We start from the raw sequence: 27752 nt of genomic DNA, 5'->3' as shown, positions 1-27752 counted from the left end.
CTAACATCATAGTCCATGGAGACTCCTGTCTGACCTCGTCCGTCAATCTGTCTATTACCACTGCAAACAGGAAAGGGCTTAGAGCCGATCCTTGATGCAGTCCAATCTCCACCTTAAAGCAGTCTGTCGCTCCTACTGCACACGTCACTGCTATCACACTGTCCTCATACATGTCCAGCACCACCCTTACATACTTCTCTGACACACCTGACTTGCTCATACAATACCACAACTCCTCTCTCGGCACCCTGTCGTACGCTTTCTCTAAATCCACAAACACACAATGCAACTCCTTCTGACCTTCTTTATACTTCTTTATAACATTCTCAAAGCACATAATGTGTCTGTGTTGCTCTTCCTCGGCATGACACCATACTGTTGCTCACAGATGGTCGCCTCTTCTCTCAGCCTGGCTTCCACTACTCTTTCCCATATCTTCATGGTGTGACTGATCAACTTAATTCCCCTGTAGTTACTGCAGGTCTGCACATCCCCCTTATTCTTAAAGACCAGTACCAGCACACTCCTTCTCCATTCCTCAGGCATCCTCTCAACTTTTGTTAAACAATTTTGTTAAAAACTCCACTGCCATCTCTCCTAAACATCTCTATGCTTCTACTGGTATGTCATCTGGTCCTACCGACTTTCCAATCTTCATCCTCTTAATTGCTGCTCTCACTTCCTCCTTACTAATCCTATCCACTTCTTGCTTCACCATCTCCACAATATCCAACCTTCCCTCTTTTTCTCATTTTCCTCATTCATTAGCTGCTTAAAATACTCCCTCCATTTTCTCAACACACTCTCCTCAATAATCACATTTCCATCTCCATCCTTCATTGCTCTAATTTGCAGCACATCCTTCGCAGCTCGGTCCCTCTGCCTGGCCAATCGGTATAAATCATTTTCTCCTTCCTTGGCGTCCAACTTCTCATACAGCTCCTCGTTTGCCTTTTCCTTGGCTTTCGCCAATCCCTCTTTACCTGCTGTCACATCTCCTTGTATTCCTGCCTACTTTTTTCATCTCTCTGCCGATCCCAATTCTGTTTTGCCAACCTCTTTCTCCTAATGCTTTCCTGCACTTCCTCATTCCACCACGTCTCTTTGTCTTCTATTATTATATATACAAATACAAATACACTTAATATATACTCTATCTGGGATTGTATATACAAATATACATGTAATATATACTTTATCTGGGATTGTTTAAGTTATGTGTTCTCTGTGAATTTGTCTTTTTGTCCTAAAGAACATTAGGTTTAACTGTTTTTTCTAAAACATTTGGATTCAGTGTGATACTGCACTATTACCTGTATTATTTTAATTATTTTACAGAATGAAAAGTGTTAAACATTAGGTTTATTTGCTGTGAATTATTCATTCTATCAGGTGGATCTGTCTCAAGAAACAAAGAAAGGCCAGAATTAGTTATGAATCAACATTTATTAGTTATAATAACTGTATGTACACCAATGGTACAACAAATATTGTATTGATATGTATGAACATACTTTTATTCCATGGGTGGGTACATTGTTTTATTTAATTTCTTTGCTCATTTTTTTATATCCTTCCTTTCAAATCAAAAGAAAAGTAACATCATAAAAAGATAGAGAGGAACAGAACAGATGGTACCATAGGTAAAGGGTGAGAACGGGTTATATTAAAGATTTTAGGTTTTAAAATAAAAAAACTTAAATGAAGCATGTAGAATGACATAAGATGAATAATTCAGTTTTACTCAGTGGTGTATTTATAGTGTAATTGCTTGATCCATTCAGAAGAAAGGATCGGTTTGCCTTGGGGTTTTACCAGCTTTTGCTTGACAAATTCATGAAGAACAAAAAATGAATATCAGGAATAGACAAAATGGAAAGGGTTTATACACAGTAAATTGTATAAAAGGGTGTTCAAGAACTGACTGCTTTTCCATTATTTCTGGAAGGGAACAAAGACCACTGGACTTGCACTGTAAGTGTAAGCAACATTTCTATTGGACAAGCCAATAAAAATCATACAGGAGCTATAGACATTGCAAGAATTCTGCCAGTTTAGCAGAAATGAAGGCTTTTGCTTACTGTTACACACTTTCAAAGAAATGTATAGCTAAAATTTGGCACTTTACACTTGATCACCAATACTACACTTATTAGAAATTACTCCTGGCATTCTAGTTAAGATGTCAAAAAATTGTCATTACATTTTGAGACTTTCTAATAGATATTCACATACAGATGACGCCAAGAACAAACACATCCTTATAGTCCATTGCTTTTTTCTTGCCTTCCATAATTATTTTATAAGCAAATATCAAGCAAAATATCCTATATATATCATATATCATATATATACACAATGAAAATGAATGCACACATGACTTTGCCTGCAGGGAGCAAACATTCAAAACTTACATTAGATACAAAAACAAGCGAAAAAAAGATATATATTGGATATATAATATTTATGGGAGACAGCTACATACAGCTATTTAAGCTTAGGAGCAAGCAATATATTACACACAATATTATATGATTTCTAATATAATGAATTTATTTATTACACTTCTATAGGATTATTTAAAGAAAATAAATCACGCAACTAAACACTACATTAAAAAAGCAACAACAACAAAAAAAAACATTACCTACAATATGTACACAAAGTGCGTGGAGGCACTTTCACATCATGCTTTGAAGTAACCAAAAAAAATAAAAATAATAGAGAGAGAGAGAGAGAGAGAGAGAGAGAGAGAGAAAGAAATCTCCACACCTCAGATGTGGTAGTGTTTTCTGATATGCATTAACACTGCAAAATTGTAGCAGCTAATTGAAATCACTTGCATGAGATGTCACAAAAAGCTGTGTGTTTTGCTATGAGATAGTGCTCCTCACAATGTGGCTTTCTATTGAAACAGCTAGACAGCTATAACATACAGTATGAGTGTTTAGCTTTATTTAAAAAAGGATAACAACATAAACAAAACAAAGAAAACCGCACGAAAAGCATAAAGCATATATCATACACACAATACATAGTGGTTAATGGTTTTAGAGGCAAGGCAGATTTTAAGGGAGGTTACTCAGCTATTGATAAGAACAAAATAAACATGCTTATATATTTGTTTTGTGCATTCCTTTCATTCATCATTTGGTTAATTGGTAATACTCAGGTATCAGTTACTATAATTCTCGAGGTTTGTGCTGTCATTGTAGGTATACAGGCATTGAAGCAGGGTGGATCTGCCACAACAGTCATAGTCATGTTTCAAAGAGAGGAAATCTTTAATGGAGCAAATGTTAAAGGACAGAGATATCTAAGGATGTTATGGAGAGCAGCAGGTACAACTCTATTGTATTGAGATGCTCAAACTGATTTAACTGTTTACTTCTGCTGTCTTCCACTTTTATTTGTCCTTTTTTTGTCTTGCATTTTGTCTTATGTTGTTATCTTTATAATTTCTTTTACTTAATTTTGATTTTTTAGTGTGCTTTAAAAAAGGAAACAAGCCAAGGAAATATCTATTGGAATGTTAGCCTTAACATTGTTCCTTAAAAATGTGCTTTTTTAAAAATGATATTACTTTTATCACCATTAGGGTTTAGGTATGCTTGCTTTCTTGTGTTGTTGTTTTTTTAAGTGTGTGTGGGGGGGGGCTTGTTTTATAATGCAAAATCATAGGCAGTAATGAAATACGCTGATACATACAGTGCAAGCGTGTGTAATATAAAGGCAATAGGCATTTGGCAAGCTGTAAACCCACTGTGAAATTGTAAACAGTAATCACTCTCCAGCATGTTCAGAGGGCTTAGTATAAAATATTTCAACTGGCTGCATTAGGAATGTGTCTTCCCTGATAACACTGAGTGCATCTTTATTTGCCTGAGTATCTAACGGTCTACAATCTGCAAACAGGAGAAGAAAAGAAAGGAGAGTGGAAAGATCTGAAGCGTAAATGAATTGTGCTGTGCATTCATTCATCAAGACTACTTACTTTAACTCTGGACATTTATTTTCAAATACTTAATGTTTTACCCAATCAAGAAAAAAGGTTGAGATTAACTGTACATAACATTCTAACACATGCATTTCTTTTAAATATACTTTTAAAATAGCTATTAAATCCCTACAATATATTTTCTGAATGATGTGCTAAAAATCAGTAGTCAGAAATATTTAACTCGGGTGCTGTCTATAAAAGGCAGTGTGTGCTTTTAGGTTAAAGGTAGATTTATTATTCACATCAGTTTTAGGGAATGTCAGTGACACTGTGGGCTGCTGCTTGTTTGGTCCGTTTGCTGATGTTCTTATTCACCCTAGTTTCACCTTGTCACATCAGTTTCTCTTACATGAAAAAGAAAAGAACAAGAGAAAATAAAGGGAATGAGAGGTTAAAAGGTCCCTAAGGGGGAAGCATTTAGTGTCATGGGTTGTGCTTTTGATTTCCTCGAGCATGTGCAGTGAACTCTACAGTTATTAGCATTTCCTAGTAATTCCAGCGATGTGAGAGAGCAGTTCTTAATAGAACTCATTCAGTTTTTCATAGCAACGTGACACTTGCTAAAAAAAAACTTTTCAAAAGGCTGTCATTCGAGAGAGTGTACACAGATACTGTCAGACAAAATAGATGCTAGAAATGAAAACCTCATAACTCACTCAGTAAAACTTGACAAAGGGCAAAGAGATGATCAGCACTTCATTTAAAATTTCATTTTTGTAAACCAACTTCCTGCTTGTACCCATTTCTATCAGTACAGTGAAGGAAATAAACAATATCCCCTGGGCATTATGCATACATGCTACATTGTGTGAATGGATTTTAGTATCAGGTATGATTTTTGAAATGGTGTTGGTACACAAGCCCAGATCTGCCTGCAGAACACTGGGGATCTCAGACACACTCAGATAGTAAAGGCACTAACGTATTGTGCCAGATAGGTCAGAGGTCACAGAGTGAGGTACTACAAGGGGAAATGAATATTGCTGTAAAATAACAGAGAAGAAATTAGCTCTGCACAGGATTGTTTAGCTCAGATTGAACTGATGGGGTTTCTGTGTACTCTCTCCCTATGTTATTAACCATTTATATTCTGAGAAAAGTTCTGAGAAACATTGAATGCATATGGAATATATTAAAATCAGGAATAATTTAAAGTACACAATATATTATTTCTCCTTATTCCCAGCCTTGCTTTTTGAGCAAGTGTTAGTTCATAGGCACGTATTAGTGCACAGACAATGTGACTGTAATCTTTTCTTACATTAGTATTTGTTATTTCAGATCGAAATGAACTGTAATGGGGGAATCATAAAAGCCCAAACTATAAAAACCCATCATTTGTTCTGTTTGCATGAATTTAGCAGGTCTTCTTATTCCTCTCTTTTATTCAGTGGATACAATCTTGGGGACTGGATACAGAAAGGGTCTGTGTGCTCACATTAATCACTCTTTCGTGGTTCCTCTTCAACGAGCGCATACTCAGTAGTCGAGCCGTTTGTGGCTGCCGAGGTTACCTGGAGAAAATTATCAGCAAAATCTAAACAACATTGCATATTTAAAAAGTATTAAAAACAACAAAGAAAAATGAACAGTATACATCCGTGTTTTTAGCAGGCTAGTGTTTGTTGGCAAATTGTCGACTTAAATAAGCTACTTGAATTAGCAAAAAATGATTAGCATGTTCTTAAATGGTGATAACTTTTATAACTGGTCTGTGCTAATATAATAACTGGTCTGTGCTAATATATGGTATTATAAATTCTTTGGGCTTTGTTTCCTGAATTTTTACATTTTACAGTGTAGTTTATTTTGGTCATCAGTTATTTTATTCATGTTATTCAAAGTGTTTTAAAGTCTACAATTTGTTTAATGACCTAAATAATGGCTGATGATTGTATTGAGCTTTTGCCACTTACTGGCCACGTTACACCTGCACATTCCTGTAATTATCGAATCGGCAAATTAAGTGTTAATAGCACAGTACATCAAATCATGCAGATTCTGGTCAAGAGTTTCACTTAATTTTCACATCAAAAATCGTATTAGGAAGAAAATGATCTCAGACTGATCTCAGACCACTCTGACTGTGGCATGGTTGTTGATGCCAGGTGAGCTGGTTTGAGTATTTCAGAAACTGTTGATATCCTTTGAATTTAACATACAACAGTCTCTAGAGGTCTGTGTGTAGAAACACACAGATTGAAGGAGAAAGGCCAGACGGGCTCCGCTGGCAAAAAGGCTATTTTTACATAAATAGGCACTCAGCAGAAAATCATTTTAGAATACACAGTACACCAGAGCTTGAAGACTACAACTATAGAAAATCACATTTAGTTTCAATCCTGTCAGCCAAAGAACAAGAATCTGAGGCTATAGTGGGAACAGGATTATCAACTCTGGATAGTTTGCGGAAAGGGACCGGGCAAGATTTCTTATTTTGTCAAGTTTTATTAATCCTGTTCCCATTGTTCTTATTTTAGTATTCTTAGCTTGAAACACTCTCTTGCCTTCTCTTAACCTATATCTGTATGATTTGCTGCAACATAAAAGTATTTATTTTTGCTGCTTGATTAATGGCACAAAGAATTTTGTACATATTGTTTCCTGTGTTTTTTTTAAAGATATTATAACACAGATTGGGAACACGGGATACACAGGCTGCAGAGTTGAAGCTTCGCTACTGTGTTTATCTATAGATCTTAGCCTGATAAAAACTCACTAGGATTTAAATATAAAAAAAAATATTTATAATTAGACCAGCTACATAAATCAATTAAAATGTAAAAGTGCATGCATGAGTTACAGGTATTTTCATGCACACTGTATGTTTCTTTGGAATAAAGCATGCAGTATTATGCAGATCTAATTTTAACAGTTAATATACACTGCACATTTTCATGCACACTGGGCAATTTTGTATATTTGGTATTTTATGAGACATTAACCACAAAATATAACAAGAAAATAAAAACAAAAGACAATAATAATTAAAAAATAATACACAGCATACAAAGACAACAACAAATTCATACACATAGGTGAGTGGCAGTATTAGATCTATTCAGTGTTATTATGCAAAGCCACTACAATGGTTTGCCCCTTTGGATAAATGAGATTAGTTGTAGTTAATTTATTCAATATTGGCATGCAAGTACAAACAACAGCAACAAAGCAGCAGCATTTCTGTCATCCTTATAAAACTTCAGGACGCAAAGTTTAAATGTTGTTTTGAGACCGAATAGAATGTAAGACACTTAATTAGATGTGAGATGTTTAAATATATTTGTTTACTGCGGTTTGTTTACTGCTACAATTAAAAAATTCTCGGTGGAGCAACGAAAATATATATTACATTAAAGCTTTTAATTAGCAGTCTAATTTGATGGTAAGCTAATTGGAGTGCACTAAGCCTGATGTCTGAAATATTGGCAGACTTAAAAAATGAAGCCTTTTGTCGACATAGAGGAGGGTGGGGGTTTTGTGGTGCATGAGAAAATGGCTTAAAGGCAAAAAATATTTGAATTGAGGTTTCTGACATTCCAAATAATGTAATAGTACTTTTCACAAATAAGAAATGACAGGAAAACTGCTGCTTTAAGAAAATGCCCATTGAAATATATACACCATTGAGCTTTAGTGGTTGTGTACATATTTACACTGGCATGAAAAGCACAGATTGCAGAAATTAGCTCAGAACAGAATGCAGTCGGCATGCAGCAGGGATGAGCTATATACAAGTCTCTATGTCCATAAGCATGAATTGTACCTTGCACTCATCTACTACGACTGAATTCGGAGCAGCATTGACGCACTGGTTGGAGTTGTTTTCATGATGGTTCTTGAGGTCATCATAGTAGGACTGTGTCTTGGTCATCTCAATGTCATCAGTCTTCCCATGCTGAGCATCCAGGGCATCAAGCTCAGCTTTAGACAGGTGATACACGATCCCCGCACCATATGAGTCTCCCACTACATTGACAGAGGTACGGAATCGATCCCTAAAAAAAGCAGTGGGTGACAATGAGTCAACATTAAGCTACATTCCATTAATCAACCACAATTGTTTTTTTCTGTTTACATGTATGGATGCCATCAGTTCAATCAACCATTTGTGCAGCAATTCATCAGCTTTTTCCTCACACTTTTCAAGTCAAGTCAAATACTGTTGCTGTCATGGGCTCAAATAATAGAGTTTAAATCACTATTAAATGGTTATAAAAAATACTCACAGAAGCCAGTCAACAGCTACCAGAAGACTGATATCCTGAGTCGGCAGCCCCACTGCAGTCAGAATTAGCAGCATAGTTACCAGCCCTGCACTAGGAATACTGGCAGCTCCAATACTGGCCAGAGTAGCTGTAAGACTGAAAACAAGGCATTAAACTTTTATAACAAGTATTACAAATCTTATACAGTATCTTATACCAATAATATCTGTATCTGCATCTTGCTTCTATGACACTGAAAAAACCCAGAGAGAGAGTTCCTCAACCTCAGCTACTTAAATTACATAAGTAGTTTAGAAATGTGCGTATGAGTGTATTTGTAAACCTTTCTGGTAAAAATAATTTAAAAAAAAACAAATACTGAAGTCAGTGTCTGTATTTGAATCAGTTTAGGACAGTTTTTCTCTTACATCTTAATTATAGAGGAGGATAATTATATGGGATTTTTGTTGCTAAATACAGGAAATACAGCCGATTATCTATTAGAAGTCCGTGTGACAAAAGTGACAAATATAGTACATTTGTATCACATTTTAAGTATTTTGGCAAATAAATACACCAATAAATATCAGGGCTTACCTGACTGTGACAATCTGACCAGGGTCCAGGACAATACCATTCATCTGGGCAATAAAGATAGCAGCAACTGCCTCATAAAGAGCAGTGCCATCCATATTGATTGTTGCACCAACAGGCAGTACAAAGCGGGTGACTCTCTTGTCGATGCCTAGGTTCTCCTCTAGACAGCGGAAGGTGACCGGAAGTGTGCCAGCACTATAGAACATAAATATAATTTTTCTGAAGTCATAAATTATAGTTTATAAAAAACATTCACTTAACATTAAGAAATATTCTGACCGGATTATTAAAAATGTTAAATGCTTAAAATGTTCAACAAGAACCTGCATTATATAAATTTCCTGGCACAAAAACTGGCAGGCGGAATCATTATCAATACTGTTGAATAAGATAAGTTTGACAACATAATCGTCTTTGTTTCTAATAGTAAAAATAGAAATAAATGTGTCACACCTTGAAGCTGTTCCCAGGGCGGTGATCCAGGCTTGGAAGATGCCAATGAAGAACTTGAAGGGATTTTTTCTCACAATGGCAAAGTAAATGCATGGCAGGAATATGGCACCATGAATGATGAGCCCGATGATGACTGTGACCATGTACATCCCCAGCTGTCTGGCCACCACTTCCAAATCCTTGATGGAAATAATCTTGCCACAAATCAGGCAGGCAATTCCAAATGGAGAATACCTATAAGTAAAGATACATAGATACATAAAGTTTGAGGACATTCAGTTTAACACTAAAATGTAATGTCCATCTCTTGAAAACAATCATGTTTTTGGAAAATAGTGACAGGAGTCAACTACATGTACAATAACTGACAAAACCTATATGAGAGACAACCCAAGTGCAACTACTTACCACATGATCATGATGACCAGCTTCATCACAATCTCATTCAGGATGTTAAAAAATTCAAGCATAAGCCTTGCTTTCTCTCCCATCTTCCCCATGCAGATACCAAAGGCAATAAAGAATCCAATTACACCTAAGAGCACATTAAGATTCAGAATTAAGACTAACTGTAAACAAACTAATGTCAGATTTTCTTTATCCAAGTGTTTGGTCCCATACCCAAAACATTCATTCCACTCTTGTACTGCAGGGACTTCTTTTCCTTGAAAATAGGAGGTGGCTTAGTGGCAGTCGAAAGGAAGTCCTCCATGGTACTGTTGGCATCATATTCTGGCTCAATTTCAATCTTCTTTACAACAGTCTGGACCTATAAATTCAGTCAACAGCTCAGTATGTGTAATAACTGGCATTTAAATTCAGAAAAAGTGTAAAAATATTTGACCACTAACCTGCTGGAAGCAAGCTTGCACCAAATTCTCAGGGAATAGGTTCCTAATGAGGTCAAAAAAAGCATCAAGACTAGAGACCTCGTCATTCTTGAGTCCCTCCCCAAGGTTCTCCTTTAGTTTGGGGTTGCCAGGATGGATGATCAGCACCAGTATTACTCCCAGCACGGCAGCAATTATAGTGGTTGTCATATAATAGATCATGGCTCTGGTACCCAAACGGCCACTAGACTTAGCATCTAGACCTGCAAGACCTGGATTCAGAATATGTAACAGGTTAGTGGATGTGCCTCTTATTTATTATGAGTTTTAACGTTTACCTTTATCCTGCTGACCAGATGGTTTAAATATATAGTTACCTGTGATTAAACTGGAGATGATAAGTGGAAGGATAAGCATTTTTAGCATCCTCATTAGAATGTCTCCAGGGAATGCAATTATCATGACAATGTTGTCATCAATAGGAGAGGCCACACGCAGAAGCATGCCAGATACAGCTCCCAATATCACACCTGGGGAGATGTTAGAGAGAGAATAGGACTGAGAGGAGGAAATTAACAGATTCATTTCTCACAGACCCATCAATTATTCATTCTAACTGACATGTAATTTGCATAGATTTTCCAAAAATTGAAAAGATGATAGAATATCCAGCAGTCTGTTTGGCAGCTAACAGATTTAGAAACCTTGGTGATATTGATGTCACTGAATCATTTGGTTTGAAAAAACTGTAAAGTCAGAGGAATAAAAGGCTGTACAAATACATTGTATAATCTGTGTCATAAACAGACACAAATATTTCCCATAGGCGCAAGCAGGGTTTCTAACCACATTTTGGAAGGTGGACAGGAATGGTGCTTCCAAACTCTAAATAGGAAGCCATGTAGAAAACCTTGGCATCCTGCAATAATTTCCCCAGAGATTATGGAATGCTTGTCTGTATTGATGGCCTCTCTGTGGGCCAGTGAACAGCGTGTCTGGAGCCCACACAGCCAGACAATACAGAGTGCAAGACCGGTAGGCAATCTAAAGAAAAGGCAGACATGTCTCTTTTGTTCTTGAGCCAAAGATTAAGATCCAGAGAAGCTGTTCAATAATGCTTTACGTTATTAAAGAACACCTGATTTCTTAGCTAGCATGCCCTTTACCAGAACCCCCTGATTTAATAAAGCCCACTAGCTTCTAAAGCTCCAGGAACAATCTGTAAAAGAGTCTAATGTTTTTCATCCAAAAACATGGCTTAACATAAATATAAATCTGAAATAAAATTGCTACTCTGCTGATGCTTTCATTGCAGCAATTAAAACAAGAAGCTGGGCGATATATGAATTTTTAAATACATGCAGCTGTATGTATTTACTGTGTTGTATGTGTAGTTAAGGCAAGTGATGTATGTGTACTTTACATGTGATGCGCACACAGAGATACAGTGTATTATTTATATGCTAGAATCCACTGCAATGCACTTGCTCACCCGGAATAACTTTGAAGAAAATGATCGCACTAAACAGTTTAATACAAATACCATTTAATACAAATTTAAACAGTGCCCATATCTTCATTGCAAAAAGTTTACCATCTTTGAATTTTGCACATTTAAAGCTTGGAAATTAAAGCTACTTGATCTTCAAGTTCACAAAAACTCTGCATTATTTATAAATGACTAAATTAGCTCTGGACAGAAAACAGATTAAAAAGTTTTCTGGAGTCTATCTGTGTGCAAATGTAAACTCAAGTGTTATCTCTATATAAATGCTCCTGCTCATTGAAGGTAAAACAGAGGTAAAGCAGAGAGATCGTCATCTTAGATGAGATAAGTTATTAATAATACTCCACATAGCTGGGGTTTGCCAAAAAGAATATTAGAGATTCTGCCTTGGCTCAAAGCTCTATTTTTGGCAGTGCTCATTTCCATGAGAGCAGCATAGCCAGCCAGGCATGATGGTGCTTGCATCATGCTGAGTGACCTTGGCTATTTGGCTGCTTTTTTGCAGTTTTGCATTTCCTCCCTGGTCACTGAATTTTGGTGAAATAGATTCCTCTAGGATTGTGCCATAATCTGTTTTTACTAAAGAAAATGTTGCAAATAAATAAATAATTATTAATACTTTTCTAGACCTTTCCTAAACCTGCACTGTTTTAGTTGCATTTAAAACCAGATTCCTGTTCCAGCGCTAGCTTTAGGCAGAGCAGGGAATTGCCCAAGGCTTCGGGCTTGGATGGGGGCGTTCATAACCTAGAACCCTATACAGCAGTTCTAAAATCAAGATGGGCAACATAAGACAAGGCTTTTTGTCCATTGAATATATATAACACTGTCACTCACCTGAAGTGAAACCACTTAATGTTACCGTTCAAATGGGGGTCCCCACCCTCTAAAATGTATAAAGAGACTGTGTACAGTGATGAACACAATCTAACTTTCTGCAGTCTGTCCTGATTGCTCGTGATGCAGCTATGTGAGCTGTCATCATGTATTTTGGATTATAAAGTATCATTAAAATAAACAGAAGGTTATTCTGAAAATGTATTATTATTTGCAGCCAGATTACTCTGAACGTGAACGCCCTGCCGACTTTATAAGTACTAAAGAAAAAGTAAAAGATTGTAAATAAAAAGAGCAATCACAGCTAGGCTAACGCATTGTTTCTTATTTCAAAAAAGTACCTGAACTGTCTGTATATCTTGTAAATTCAGGTGATGTTTATGTTTATGTATATGTCTATGTAAGTAATATATAATAGAAGTATAATTTTAAACATTTTAAAGTTAGCATTTAAAAATAATGAGAAAAACAGTATTAAAACAATTTCTTTCATTTTAGAGCGTAGCCTAGCTAATGGCATGACCAAGGAACCAAGGAACAAGATGATCTTCCATAGTTTTTTCTTTTAATATTATTTAGTGTTGACCTTATTTAATTTTTCATTAATGTGCACAAGGAAATGTAAAAAATAAAAGTACTGATAACATGATTCGTATAAATAAAAAGGTTAGATTAAAGATATTAAGTGCTTTTAATTTATTCTGAAAGGTGGAAGGAAGAAGGCCGGGAGGCTCCAATATTAATTTTTCCCTAGGGCCTCCAAATGTTTAGAACTGGCCCTGGGTTAGAAAACATGTAACTCAATTTTATAAAGAGTACTATCTGATACTCACCTATTACAGTGAGTGTGAGGAGCAGATTCCTGCGTAACTTCTGGCAGATGAGGCCACACTTGGAGCGTGGTGTGGCCTCGATGGGCTCCAGGTGGCTCTCATGCATTCGTACCTCCACTTGCTTAGGCATGCTGTTGGCACTGTAAGGTCAGAAAAAGAATCAAGTTGATGTACATGATCTGAAATGCAGTAAAAAAAATACAGAAAAAACTGAAATGGACTATACTAAGCACACTGTTAGAAAAACAGATGGATGATGGCTGCACAGTGTCTGTTTACTGATGATGATTAAAAGCAAAAGAAAGCAGATTTTGTCTGTAGTACACTTTGTAAAAGTTGTTGAGCTGTTAAGAAGGAACAGATGTTGGGTTGTTGGGAGCGCTGTAGCGCTCATGCGAACACATCAAATGTGAAATTATGTGAAGCAAGGCATCAACTGTTCGGTTATCAATGATACAACCCTTATACTTCAATCAGTAAGTAGACTGGCAGAACCTGCGTTTATTAAAAAAATCATTGAAATAAATTGAGTTGTAGAAATAGTACTTCTACTACTGAGTTAAACTGAGTAGGAGTGATACTATCTGACAGACACTGAAATTTCTAATGTCAGTGGATTGGCTATACATGAAGATAATGAAAACAAATACCGCCAACTCGCTAGATTACAATACTAAAAATGCAGACATTTATCTTTCTTTACACTCTACATAAACATGCAGTGAAGCTCACTTTTTTTTCACAGAAGCTCTAAAATTTCAGTAAAAGCTCTATTTCAAACTGCTTGATAGACGTCTTAATTGGTGTGTGTGTGTGTGTGTGTGTGTGTGTGTGTGTGTGTGTGAGAGAGAGAGAGAGAGAGAGAGAGAGAGAGAGAAGGGTGTGAAAACACAACATTCTGAATTCATCTCTCACCCGTGAAGGACTCATGAGTAGGTTTCTTCTACAGTCATGCTATCTATTTGAGTAAATGTTCAAGGGGCTCAGAAGCATTTTAAACAGAGTTTAGCATTTCTGAATGTTTTATGTATGAGACATGATCAAAACTTAATCATAAAATGTCACTCTCATATACTTTTTTTTTAATGTACTTCGATGTAGTGTAAGAGATTTTAAGTAGAGTCTAATGATTCTGTATTCTTACAATAGGGACACCCTGTGAGTACAGGAACACAATGTTGGCTTTAGTCTGTGGCTGAAAAGGAAGCTGTTTCCTCCTGCCCATCAGGGCAATGCTAGCAAATTGTAGGAATCTGGTAGCTTAAAAATGTAAAAATAAAGATCATGCATTTAACTGTTTTAAAATGTTGCAAAAGCAGCAGTAAAATATGCAGTAGTTGACAATGAATCTCAGAAGAGAAAGGTTTAATCCATGTCTTTTCACATAGATACAGTACCTGCAATGTGATGGAAAACACCTACCTAGCGTTTGGACAAGATTGTGGAAGTAGCATTTTCTCCTTATTTGTAATACTATCTGTTTTGTTAGCTAACGTGTGGTAATAAATCATGGAGTAAAATATAAGTTTTCTTTTGCCGGCCCCACAGGTAACCAGTTAGGAAGTTTTCCTATCCGGCTCGAAGAACCAAATATTAGGAAGTTTTCCTATCTAGCTCAAAGGACCGTGTCAGTAAAAACACGGTATAGGATTCAGAACACTTAAACTTTACTGAGTTTAGGATTGATCATATATGAGTTGATTCTTGCCGTCTTCTGTTTGCTGTTCGGTAGGTTGCGTGATACTCTTAATAGAGCACCGTGCACTGTGACGTCACCACTTATCATGAGCGGTAAACTGTATGTCTGCCTCTAGTGGTGAAGCGTGGAAATACAACTGAACGGGAATCCTTTCTTACATCCGCTATAGGCAGAACAGCCAGTCAACTGACAGTCACACAGAGGGAGCCTCATAATAGTTCATATCTGTGAGTGTGTAACAGTGCCATTTTACCACAAAGGCCTCTCAGGCCTCTAATGCGCCAACACCATCCTGACAAAGTCAATCCAGATCAGAGAAAGTGAAACATATCAGCTATTATGTTGAATAATAGCAATTGTGTGTTCTATAATGTAAACTAATATTTGTTACATAACCAGCTGGTTGGAGGATCATGTGCAGGTGATATACATTCCATTCATTCCCTATATTTAATGTAGGATCTCATTCTATTAGGCCTAATAAATCATTTTATTTAACTTCTCAACAGCAAAGATTGACAAATAAATACACATTAAAGAAGAAACTAAGGCATAGACCTGGCACTACATATATCAGGGCTGCTTTGTAAAAAGGTGATACATTTTGCAACATCAGCTTTTTTGTCAAGCCTTAAAACGCCAGGTTATCTCTAGTCTGACATGGTTTTCCTCTTCTTTTTTAAAATAATTTTCTCAGGAATTCATACAAATTTCTCCTGCTGATCGCAGCCACCAAATTTAATGATTTTACTAAAAGCAGTAATATTTTACTTATTTTGGGAAAAGGATGTGTAACTTTTCTGCTCTACTGCCACCATAGTGAAGGCTTCCTAAGCAACCAATCGACACAATGACCCTTTGATAGCACATAAGTATTATCTACTCTCTATTCTACTCACATAAAGTGACCTTCAATGCAACAGAACAAGGTCAAAAAAACAACAACATGCATATATCACCTGCAGTCATTTTGGCTAATGTGCAGTAAGGAAATCTCCAGGCCCTGTCTCACTCCAGCCAACGTTGAAGAAAACACACTGATTCATGATAATGAATATTCTAAAGGCTTGACTTCCTTCCTCATTACATTCAACACAACAGATGAACACACGGAAATAAGATGAGATCTCTAGACAAGTGCTACAAGCACTTGATTTGGAGATTTGGTCAAATAATACAGAGACTATAAAATATGTAATATTAACATATGCAATTTTAGGAAGTGATGGATAATTAATAAGGTACACAAATTAAGTAATTAAAAAGTGCAAAGTGTATAGTTTTAAATATTTAATTGTACAAAAAGTAATCATTTTAACCTAACATGCCAAGCATTTAAAGCTGTCAGGAAAAAACTATACTCATCATGCATTGTTTTTAAAACAAATAAATAGGAAAAAACTTACGTCATTACAGTTTTCCGGAAAAAAATATAATAATCAATCTCTTCACTCCCAGCTGAGAATGCTCAAGTTCCAGTTTTCAATTATTTGAAATATATAAAATAATTAATTTGGTCTCTCACAGTTCCATGCTTCAAAATCCTCACTAACAGTAATTTCCAGATTGGTTTCAGGTGTCCACCCAGTGAGCCTTTTTGAGGCCTTTCCTTCTTCTCCAAATCAAAACCCAGGCCACCTCCAGATCCCGATTATTAGCCCAAATTGAAAAGCCTCAAATCCTGAACCCTTTCCGCCAGCGAAAGTCCATCCCAGTGAGACAGAGAAAGCCTGAGATTCTCCAAAGGAGGTAGGTACTGTGGGAAGGAGGAGTCTCTATACTTAATCCCCCAGAAAGCCCTCTCACCCACTTGCAAGATCAATCTCTATGGAAGAACCACTGCCATAACAGCTCAAGGATAAACCGCTGCAATATATTCATTCAGAATTTTTTTAAAGGGTCATAAAAGTCTTTGTAGTAGGTATAGTTATTAATATATGCAGATATTCTCTGCAATCTTTAATAACAGAAATAGCATACTGAATTGTTTTTTAATGTTTAATGCAAAACTTTGTGTTTTATGAAAGAATGGTAAATGAATATAAAATGTATACCTTTAAGTACTAAAAGACCATGAAAAAAAAAACAATAAACAAATGTTTTTTTTTGTTAGTAAAAGCAATAAGTCCATTAAAATTTTGATTGAAGAATGAAAAAAGAAAGCTGGGGTCACATTGAAGCCAATTGAAAGACAGCTCCAAGGTAACAGAAACTGGAATCCCATCACTTTGTATGGGGCCGAGGACACCCTGCTTTTTTTGGGTATAGAAACTTTTGATGTATAGGGAATGTATAGGAAATGTGGACATTTGTGTACATGTGCTGCTGTGTGAGACTCACAAGAGCTCGCCAAAAGAGGCCAGTGAGAGGCATATTAATCTCTCTCTCTCCATCTTTCTCACTCTCTTGGCTAGCACCATGTGAAGTTTCCCTGCTACCTCTCTTCTCATCTGAGAGCTCTTTGTCCCACACTCAAACAGTGTCAGTGGCCTCTGCAATCCCATAAACCCCCACCCCACTGCACCCAGCCTCTGTGCCCAAGCTCGGCCTCTGAATTTGCATAGTGGAGGGAGGGATGGTGGGCACATGCAGAATGCCAGCTCCATTTAGGCCACTGATGTCATGCCTGTGCCCACCGTGGGAGAGCTGTGGAGGGGCTTAGAGGGTGATGGAAAGCCCTTTCTCCTCTCTTTCCAGCCCTTCTTTTCCGGTATGAATGAATCTTTCAGAAACGGCAGCCCATTGTGCTGAATAATCGACGCCGATTATCCGATTTTATGCTGCCTTCCCAGAGAGAGGTCTCTCTCTTTTTCTTTCTCTCTCTCTCTCTCTCTCTCTCTCTCTCTCTCTCTCTCTCTCTCTCTTTCTCCCTCTCTCTCCCTCTCTCTCTCTGTGTGCATCTCCAGTTCTTTCATAGAGGATGCAAGGCAATGATGGCCTTGACAGGTTGTCTTAGCAACCGCAGAAAAGAAAAGAGGGTGAAAAACAGAAAGCGATCCTTTGCTCCACCCCGGCTCAAGTTACTTTAAAGAGCTAATAAAGAAGCAACTAAATAATATAAGAATATACATTATATGTAAAGAGACTGATTTTCAACAAATAATACATAGTTTTTTTTCAAGATCCTAAAGAATTGAAACAACAATATCAATCATTCTTCTGATTAGTTTGGAATAAACTGCATCACGAACATCATCTCAAAAAACTGTAGCATTTACAACTCATTTCACTCGTCTGGTACACTCATGTACACCACTTAAAATTCATTATAACACTTTATTAAGTATTTAATCAGGCCCCAACTGCATACATCATAACCTCCAATACAAAAAATAATTAAGAATATCAGCAATCAACTGGGCAAGAAATTATTATATTCACATGTAGTGTCTTTCCTTAATACATCCACACAAACACAACATTTCCTTTCATTACACTTGACATGTCTTGTATGTTCTCATTAGCACACATTGTGAGGGCTCTATATTGGCTAGATAACATCCCCTCCTCCACACACTGCTCTATACTAGAGCTCAGCCTCTTGCTAATTTGATCTCCAGCATTTTGGATACATTCTGGGCCTCACACAAATATATATTAGGTGTTTAACCTTAACCATAAAAAAACACAAATTAGCTACATTTTTAGACAAATTATTAAGACCAGTTAAGTTAGGAGGTATTAGGATGCAGACATTTTATTCAACGTTGCTGTTCCTCATGTCAAAAGAATTTATGGTTACACAATAAACTGCTATTAGAACAATGCTGCAGGTGACCATGAAAATTAACACAACCGTCTGACTTTTAGTAAGAAGCACACACACACACACACACACACACACACACACACACACACACACACACACACAAACTACAATATAAACACAGTCTGACATCAGAGCTAGCAGCAGCACAAATCTGAGCAAATCCAGGCAAAGGTCAAATTACTGCTGTGGGATGTAAATGTACTTAAAAACATCTCTGTGATTTTGGCTTGTGCATGCATGTGATGCTTTATATAGATGTGTTGTTTCTGCCCTTCTAATGAGTCAATCGTATAAGTCAGTTATACAACTCTGTAGGTACCCAGTGCCACTCTATATACAAGGTATGCATAATTTGTCCCTTTGTAGTCATAACAACCATATCTTTATTTAAAAGCTTGTTATAGCAAGGTATATTAGATATCCCCAGCCTTTGCATTATTATTCAATTAAATCACATTTTGTAATTGCATTGTCTATACCACTGAGTCATTTTTTCTCTAAAAAAAGGGCAGAATGAATTTTAGCACAGCTATCTTTCAGGTAAATAATAAAGGAGAGGAAACTCATAAAATAGAGGTTTTCATACGAATATTTCAGCCACTAATGATCTATCTGTTTTGAGCAACTGAGCCTGCAAAAAAAGACATTACTACTTATTATATTCAATATTATTAACATGAGCAAAGTGCTTTCCTCTGTTTGAAGTGACCTTGTTGTGTCTATAATGAGGAGGTGATTAGGGAATTATGGGAAATTGCCATGCATCCACATGTAGAGGGCTTTCACATGTGAGCAGCTCCACCACAATTATGTGCTTAAAGAGCCATTATGCCAAGACCAGTAGCTGGAGTGCACTGGAGAATCCTTATCCATCTGGTAAAAAGTAAATGAATAATAATTGGTCTCTACAGATGAAGGACTTTCTCACTTTTTGTTCTTTTGTTTTCTTTCCATCGTATTCTTCGCTAACTTTGTTCGCTACTAGAAATAACTCTACTTTCAAGTATTCTGTTCAGATCCACAGGGTTTCTTCAGTGACCTCTATCTTACTGTTGGAGATCTCACATCCGATTTATGGATTAACACATACCTGTGAGAAATCTTGTTACATTATCGATAGAGACCAAGCTTTATGATTTGCTTCAGCATATATGTTTAAGGACTGGTTGTTTTGATGCACTGAATTTGTCAGCTAAGCTGAACTCAAATCCCCAAGGATCTCATTAAATCAGCCTGGACCATCACCTCCCTCCCCCATACTACTACTCATCTGTACAGGGAAAAGAACAGAGTCTCAGAGAATGGGCAAAAGGGACAATAAAAGACTGGGGTGATGGATGTGGTTTAAGGTAGCTGATTGGATCAAGGATGGGGAGTGGCGAGAGTTGTATGCAAAATAGTTTTGACAGCAGAGACATCAACATTTTTGCACATAATACACAAAGCAGTAATGGAACAATAAAATTATCTCTGTAAATGTATATGCATATAATGTATGTATGTATGTATGTATGTATGTATGTATGTATGTATGTATGTATGTATATTTAAATTATTTTCAAGTACCAAAGAAATCGCAAATAGGTCACTGCTCATAGCTTCAATGCTTTCTTTAAATAAGCTCACAGAACAAAGAATGAGCAACCATGGGGAAGCATATCCAAAAACTACCTGCAATAAAAGCCATCTGTAATTCGAAGAATGCCAATGGAATTAACCCAGTATGTGGCTTTAGAAATTGATTCAGAAACAGTGACAAACATTACACAAAGCTCTGATTAGTAACAGCCAAATACATTTGGGGAAAATAAGGAAGATCAGGTCAACATGAAATAAAGACTAATATCTACAACCACCAAAAAAATTTAAAAGAATGTACAGTGCATCCGGAAAGTATTTATAACGCTTCACTTTTTCCACATTTTATTATTTTACAGCCGTATTCCAAAATGGATAACATTCATTATTTTCCTCAAAATTCTACAAACAATACCCCATAATGACAACTTGAAAGAGGTTTGTATTTAAATATTCAAAGCCTTTGCCATGACACTCAAAATTAAGCTCAGATGGAGGTGACCAAGAACCCGATGTTACTCTGAAAGATTTTCAACATTTCTCTGTGGAGAGAGGAGAACCTTCCAGAAGAACAACCATCTCTGCAACACTCCACAATCAGGCCTGTATGGTACATTGGCCAGATGGAAGCCACTCCTCAGTAAAAGGCAAAAGTCTTTTTGCCAAAAACACCTGAAAGACTCCAGAAAGAGACCATGAGAAACAAAAAACTCTTTGGCCTGAATACCAAGCATCATGTCTGGAGAAAACCAGGCACTGCTCATCAATACTATCTCTACAGTGAAGCATCGTAGTGGCAGCATAATGCTGTGGGGATGCTTTTTATCAGCAGGAACTGGTTGACTGGTCAGGATTGAGGGAAAGATGAATGCAGCAATGTAAAGAGGCATCCTTGATGAAAACTTCTGGACCTCAGATTGGGGCAACAGTTCATCTTCAAAAATAAGTGTGCCAAGCCTATAGCAACATACTCAAAAGACTTGAGTCTGTAAAATGTGCCAAAGGTGCTTTTAAACAAAGCCTGTGAATAATTATGTACATGTAATACTTTTTAATTTTTATTTGTAATGAAAATAAATCTTGTAAAAAGATTTTAATCAAACTTCCTTCAGGTTGCCATTATGGGGAAAATAATGAATTTATTTAATGTTGAAATAAGACTATAACATAACAAAATGTGGAAAATGTGAAGCGCTGTGAATACTTTCTGGACGAACGCAATTCGAAATATGTCCAATGTAAATCATTTATTGCTTTTGAATAATGTTTTTTTGTTTGTTTGTTTCAGAAAAGTACTAACAGAAGATAAGACCAAATGCTGCAGAGAACTTTGTTATAAATACCCTTAGCATTATGTTTAATTAACACTTTTGCATAAGTGCAAAACATATTCACATGCTCCCATCAGGCAGAACACTTTATATTTCGAGGTTTTATGAACCATAAAACATCAAATTTCTCCTGCACATAATGTTTAATGGAGAACCTATTTTTAAAAAAACTCATATTGTTAACTACTTAAAAAACACTTTGATAAAAAAAATTTTTTTTAGTGTTAAGAAACACACATAGGTTTCTTTTTACATTATGATTTACTAAATGCTTTTTGCAGATGTGCAACTCATCATATTTACTGAAATCACATAGAGTTAGCTATTTGTTAAGCCATTCTCGTAGGCAGTACCAGTGTCACTGCCAGGCTCATCTTGTACTTTCTTTTGTATATAGAGCTGGGCATCAGGGTCTGAGATGAAAAGTGCATGCATTTTGCATAAACATTTTCCAAAACAAGAGCATGAGCAATATATTTGAATCCATATGATTTGTACTGATAGTAACATTAAAGAGTGATACTTGAACTTCATATACAAAAGTTCATATACAAAACACAATAAAAGTTCATGTATAATATACAGGTTCATATTCAAGCCAAAATACAAACTTATTATTGAACCAAAAAGAAAAAATCTCTATAAATGATTCTGAAATGTAACATCCTATCATTGACTTTTTATACACTGAAACAGATCCCATAGTTACAGATGCCATGTAACTATGGAGCCTGCATGAGAGGTCATAGGTAGGTGGACAGACAGATGGATAGATAAATAAATAAATGTGATTCCTAATTAACCAGCACATGGTACTGTGAGCCAAGTCCACCACAAAATGTCCACTGTGTTGGGCCAGCCATTGAAGCAAACCACTCTCAAAATGCGCCAAGTGCAGAAGAATAATAGAGCAGTTTATAGGGCTCCATGCCCATTCACAGGCTCCCTGCGATGGGAAACTTTTAGCGCAATGGTTCAGGAGGGTTTTTTTTTTTAATTGTTTCCTACTCTCTCTCTCTTTCTCTCTCTCTCTCTTCTGCTTTCAAAAGTGAAAGTGACAAAGAACCAGTGAAGGGGATTGTTTAGTGTTCCACTGGTCCAGGCCGGAGGTAAACACAGACGGCCCTGTGTGCCTCCACGGGGTTGCTGGGAAGAGGTGGGCAAAGCAAAGCAGAGGAGGAGGAATGGGGGCCCTCCGGAAGAAGAAGATGGTGAGTATAGGGTGCTGTAGTGTCTCCTGGGGAGAGCTAACATTGTAAATGTGGCATCAGGGTTCACATGAGTGCCCGTTAAGATCAAGTAAAAGTGATGAAGCTCTACGAGATTAAGTGAGTAAGTGGCAGCTCGGCCCACCGCTCCCACAGCTCTGGCTATTTACATACTCAAGAGTGGAATTAATGCTCCACAGTCCCTAAAGCTGGCACAAAGATGCACACAAAGCATCCTCAAAGGCCCATTAGAGACTTAGCTGCAAATTAAATGAGGGAATAGAAGGATAGAAGAGGAAGAGAGGAAAGAGACACAGAGATGCCCTGCGGTTCATCCACAGTTCTTAAGAGGAGACTGAGGTGAGAAGAGATTGTTCCTCGAATACTTGAGTCGCAAAAAGGACCACTCAACAGCTTTTCTCATTTACCTATTAATATAAACAGAAAGGCCACATTCCATTGTATTTGTGTAAAAGACTGTCAGGGACTTTACAGATTTTATTTTGCATAGATGTGGACAGCTCTGACATGTACTTTTCATAGTTGTCCAAATGTGCAGAAGATTCACAGTGGTGTAGTGAATTAAAAAAACTGATTAGTTCAATGCCCAAGGCTTAGTAGGCTTGGGAGCTCATTTAATGTTAGATCTACATTTATTCTTTCAACAGATTTTCAACACATTTTCAGGAACCTCTGTATTCTGGTTATGGTTGTGATGAATCCAGAGCCTCTAACAATGAGTGTGAGGCAGAAACATACATACCCCCCAAAAAACACTATCAATTTGTCCATCAAAATGCTTTCTATTCTGGGAACATCACACCTACAAAACAAGGACATAACAGCAAACATGGCAAATCGGCATCATGAAATTAGACAGTATGACTCACTTCTTCACACAACCATACTTGGGACTGCATGTAATACTCAGTAAACACTGGTTGTATTACCACTCTCAAATAATGTTCATTATAGGATTAGGGATATGTCTTGATTGCATAATTCACAGCACTCATCTTTGCTGATGGAATCTTTTTCTGCTAGTTGAGAATGGAATTAATTTCATTCTACACTTCCTGTGAAGTTTGTCCAGAATCCACTGTTTTTCTTTAGGACTACTGTGCAAACACATAACACTGAACAATAAATATACAGGACAATATATATATATATATATATATATATATATATATATATATATATATATATATTTTTTTTTTTTTTTTTTTTTTTTCCTCCTCACCTTGAGGTGCATTGGGCAGCCAAGCCCTGACGGCTTACTTGCTGTTTCTGTAGCAGTTTCCAAAACCCACCCTCTTCCTTTTGCAGCTGGGCTTGGGACCATCCATTCACACAATTGATCACACATGGGGGTTAGGAGTGCCTCAGGGGCCCAGGAGTGCCAGCCTGGTATGGCTCGTATGGACAAAGTCAAATGAATTAACCACTAGGCTACCACCTAGGTACAGGTACTCCCAGGACAATATATACACAACAAATAATAATTCTTACATAGCTACCAAAAGTCAATCTTCATACACACACTTACTGCCACTTTATTACGAACACCTCTACACCTGCACATCCATGCAGTAATCTAATCAGCTGATCATGTGGCGACAATGCAATGCATGAAGTCTTGCAAATACAGGTCGACAGCTAATATGTCTCTTTCACTGTTGCATTGTTTCATATGGGATTTGAGATTCCATACTGTATTTATATATACAGAATATGCACTATGGATATATATGTTGAAAAAAACAAATAATTATTAAACAGTGGAAAGAGAAACAGAGCAGGACCATTCTTACCATCCCAGTGGATTTATTACTGTCAGCACTCTAAATTGCAACTAACGTGTTATCAATTTATTAAACATAGCATTATCTGGGTAGCAGATGGACTAAAAAGGCGTAAAGTACTAGAACTGTGATGCATATCCATGGGGATCTCTGTTCTGGCATTCTAAGTCTCATGGGAATAGCTTAATTTGTTAGCACTGCTTTTGGAAATGTTTACAGATTTTTGCAAATCAAACTTTGGAAAGAGCAAGTGACTAATCCCTGTGCTCTTTCAATTTCATTTATAGTCTACACAAGCACTGGACGAGCAGGAACAGGGGAAGAGCGAGTGAGAGATGTGGAGCAAAACAGATAGACTAGGGCAGAGAGGAGTGATGAGGAGGAAATAGAAAAGGAGTTGAATGGCTTGGAGTTTGGCAGTGTCTCCATGTTCCCATGAGGATTATTCAAGTGCTACAGTAGATGCCGCCCAGTACAACCCTGTCTACAGCTCTGAATAGACTGAATGAATCTTCACCCATGGATACACACAGGCACACACATTCTGTAGTCTTGTTCACTTTTATCATTCTGATTTAATTTCTCCATATGCTTTTTGTAAGCAAAAATCTCATTTTCCCCATTTTAAAGATAAGCAGTTTGCCAGGCTTGCTGCCCCAAGCATATGGTGCTCACATGATCTGCCGCTTGACCACCCCTTCCCTTGCGACAGAACCCCTTCCCAAATCTCCTACATCTCCCCAATTGAACAGCGCCCCAATGTCTTTCATCTTTCCCCACTTATTGTATTTGTAAGATAGATCTAATGGACAGGCTTCTACTTCCCTGTATATCAAAAACCGCATTCTCTAAAGGAAACCAGTGGAGACTTTTGCCACTGTATTTTACTCCATTTAATAGGCTTATTTGGCCTTTTATTGTTCAGTTTTAACATAAAATGATATTCCCCTGCAAAAAACATGTCTTAAATTGCCAAAAGATTGATTTTTTAGAATAAGGATTTTATGTTCATTTAAAAAATACCTGATAATGTATGTACTGACTTTTATTACTCTATGTATTACACCACATAAGTGAACCAGTAGAAAGTTTCTGAGCAATAGGCGATGACAGACAAATGTTAATGTGTCTATGTACGGCAATGATGAAGCAATAAGCCCACAAATAAACACTCCATTTTACTATTGAAAGAACTGCTGAAGTGAGCTGCACCCTTCCTGTAGGAATTTAATGAGAAGGGCCTCTGGGCACAAACCAAAACAGATTACCTGCATGGGTCGTCTCACCCTTTCAATCACACAGACCACGGCATTCCATCAGCTACAAGCCTGAGGGCAGACATTGCCCCCTGTTTAGATCTCACACTGGAATTTCTAACAAAGAAAAATCACTCAAACACCTTATAGCGAGTAGTGATCTAACACTTACAGAATAGTTACATGGACTTCATATCTAAGAAACGAGGAGGTTAAGGAGTAAAGAGATTTGCACACAAATTACAGAAAACAGTATACTCTTTATTTATTTTACAATGATGTATAGCAGTGTGCTATCTATCATCTATCTATCTATCTATCTATCTATCTATCTATCTATCTATCTATCTATCTATCTATCTATCTATCTATCTATCTATCTATCTATCTATCTATCTATCTATCTATCTATCTATCTATCTATCTATCTATCTATCTATCTACACCCACTCTACACCCACTCTGTCTCCCTTGTTCCACCCAACACACCCTGCACTTCTACAAAGGAACGAGTGAAGCACATGGATGCGCGCGGACGCTCATTCTGTTAATGCACGTTCTCTTCATTAATGTGACCTTTTTTCACTTCTAATTTGAAACTGTTTCAGTGCTTTACAATCAGATTCAGTTAACATTTAAAGAACTGGAAAAAAAAACCTCGTAATGCTAATTCACAACCTGCGCAATGGGACAGTACTGTACAGAACTGCACGCGCCAAACCGGCTGATTTTACTCAAATGTTTGAAGGCTATTTTCCAGAATAGTTTCTAGAGCAGAATTAACACATTTGAGTTGATTTTCCTGCAGCTGGACATTCATGAACACTGTAAGACCTGACACAACGCTACTGTTTTGTGTGTGTGTGTGTGTGTGTGTGCGTGAGTGACCAGGAAGCGCAGTTGCGCGCCGCTCCGGAGCGTGTTATTGTAGTGAAGCGCGCGCTCAAGCGGTGCACCGCTACTGTCAGTGCAACATCCGCTGCTCACATGCACACACTGATAGTTAATCCTCTTGTTTACTGCATCTGTAACCGGCTTTTACACACGAGTTTGGAATATTTGGATTAGACCTGACCCGTAATTATTCACAGACATCTATAATATAGACTTCACCAGGTGATCATGGCACTCTAGGCAGAATGAGGCATGAGTCTAAATTATAGCCTTGAACACACTGCTGTAATATACAGTAATACTTTGCAGTATATTTTATAAAAATAAAAAAACATGCAGTTTCGCCTGCTTTTCATAAAATAGTATCATGCTACAAAATATTAATGTCGGTGATCGGAAGTACTAGTGAACTAGACGCAGAAATTACATTGCGAATCATAATGAGTGTATATTTAGATCTAATATTTCAATGCATATTAATATATCGATCTGTGAAGGACACGCTGCTGCATGTGTCTCTGTAAACTGAGAGACACTCACCTTTGTTGTCAACCTGGGTGAAATCGAAGACTTGTTTGGCGCTCTGCTGTCTCGCATCCACTTTTTTGAGTGAAAAGCCGCTGAGATGTAGAGAGAGAGAGAGAGAGAGAGAGAGAGAGAGAGAGAGAGAGTACGGTGATCTCTACGGGGTAATCCGTGGAGCTCCGAGCTCAACAATCCCACTGAATGAAAGCTGCTTCCCTGAAAACTGAGTGTGTGTCGTTCACACTCCTCCTCTCCCCTCCTCTTGCTCTTCCTCTCTCTCTCTCTCTCTCTCTCTCTCTCTCTCTGTCTTGTAACAGGTGATGAGTAGGTCAAACGGCCAGGCTTCAGTTGAAGCTCATTCATGTGATTTAATCATCTGTATAACAATTCCCTGTATGGACTTTTATTTCTTTGGATAACAG

The 27752-nt window shown here is 37.2% G+C and overlaps 1 protein-coding gene across 4 annotated transcripts; it reads right to left on the bottom strand.

The window, feature by feature from the left end:
• Window positions 1–1427: 1427 nt before the first annotated feature.
• Window positions 1428–27535, bottom strand: slc1a2b (solute carrier family 1 member 2b). 4 transcript variants are annotated; one of them, XM_046858975.1, is made up of 11 exons: window positions 27346–27535; window positions 13266–13405; window positions 10466–10618; window positions 10110–10360; window positions 9880–10027; window positions 9667–9793; window positions 9259–9492; window positions 8806–9000; window positions 8230–8364; window positions 7767–7998; window positions 1428–5514 (listed from the first exon to the last, which is right to left on the bottom strand). In XM_046858975.1, the coding sequence occupies exons 2-11, from the start codon at window positions 13393–13395 to the stop codon at window positions 5440–5442; spliced, it is 1680 nt and encodes a 559-aa protein (XP_046714931.1). In that variant the 5' UTR covers window positions 13396–13405; window positions 27346–27535; the 3' UTR covers window positions 1428–5439. The 4 variants fall into 4 exon arrangements, with proteins under 4 accessions (XP_046714931.1, XP_046714930.1, XP_046714929.1 ...); XM_046858974.1 differs by lacking the exon at window positions 27346–27535 and adding an exon at window positions 16371–16691; XM_046858973.1 differs by lacking the exon at window positions 27346–27535 and adding an exon at window positions 14688–14734.
• Window positions 27536–27752: the final 217 nt, after the last annotated feature.

The sequence above is a fragment of the Silurus meridionalis genome, chromosome 10, assembly GCF_014805685.1.
Source record: "Silurus meridionalis isolate SWU-2019-XX chromosome 10, ASM1480568v1, whole genome shotgun sequence".
Taxonomy (NCBI): Eukaryota; Metazoa; Chordata; class Actinopteri; order Siluriformes; family Siluridae; genus Silurus; species Silurus meridionalis.
Note: the sequence above shows the minus strand (reverse complement) of the source record. Positions and strands in the feature narration are given on the sequence as shown.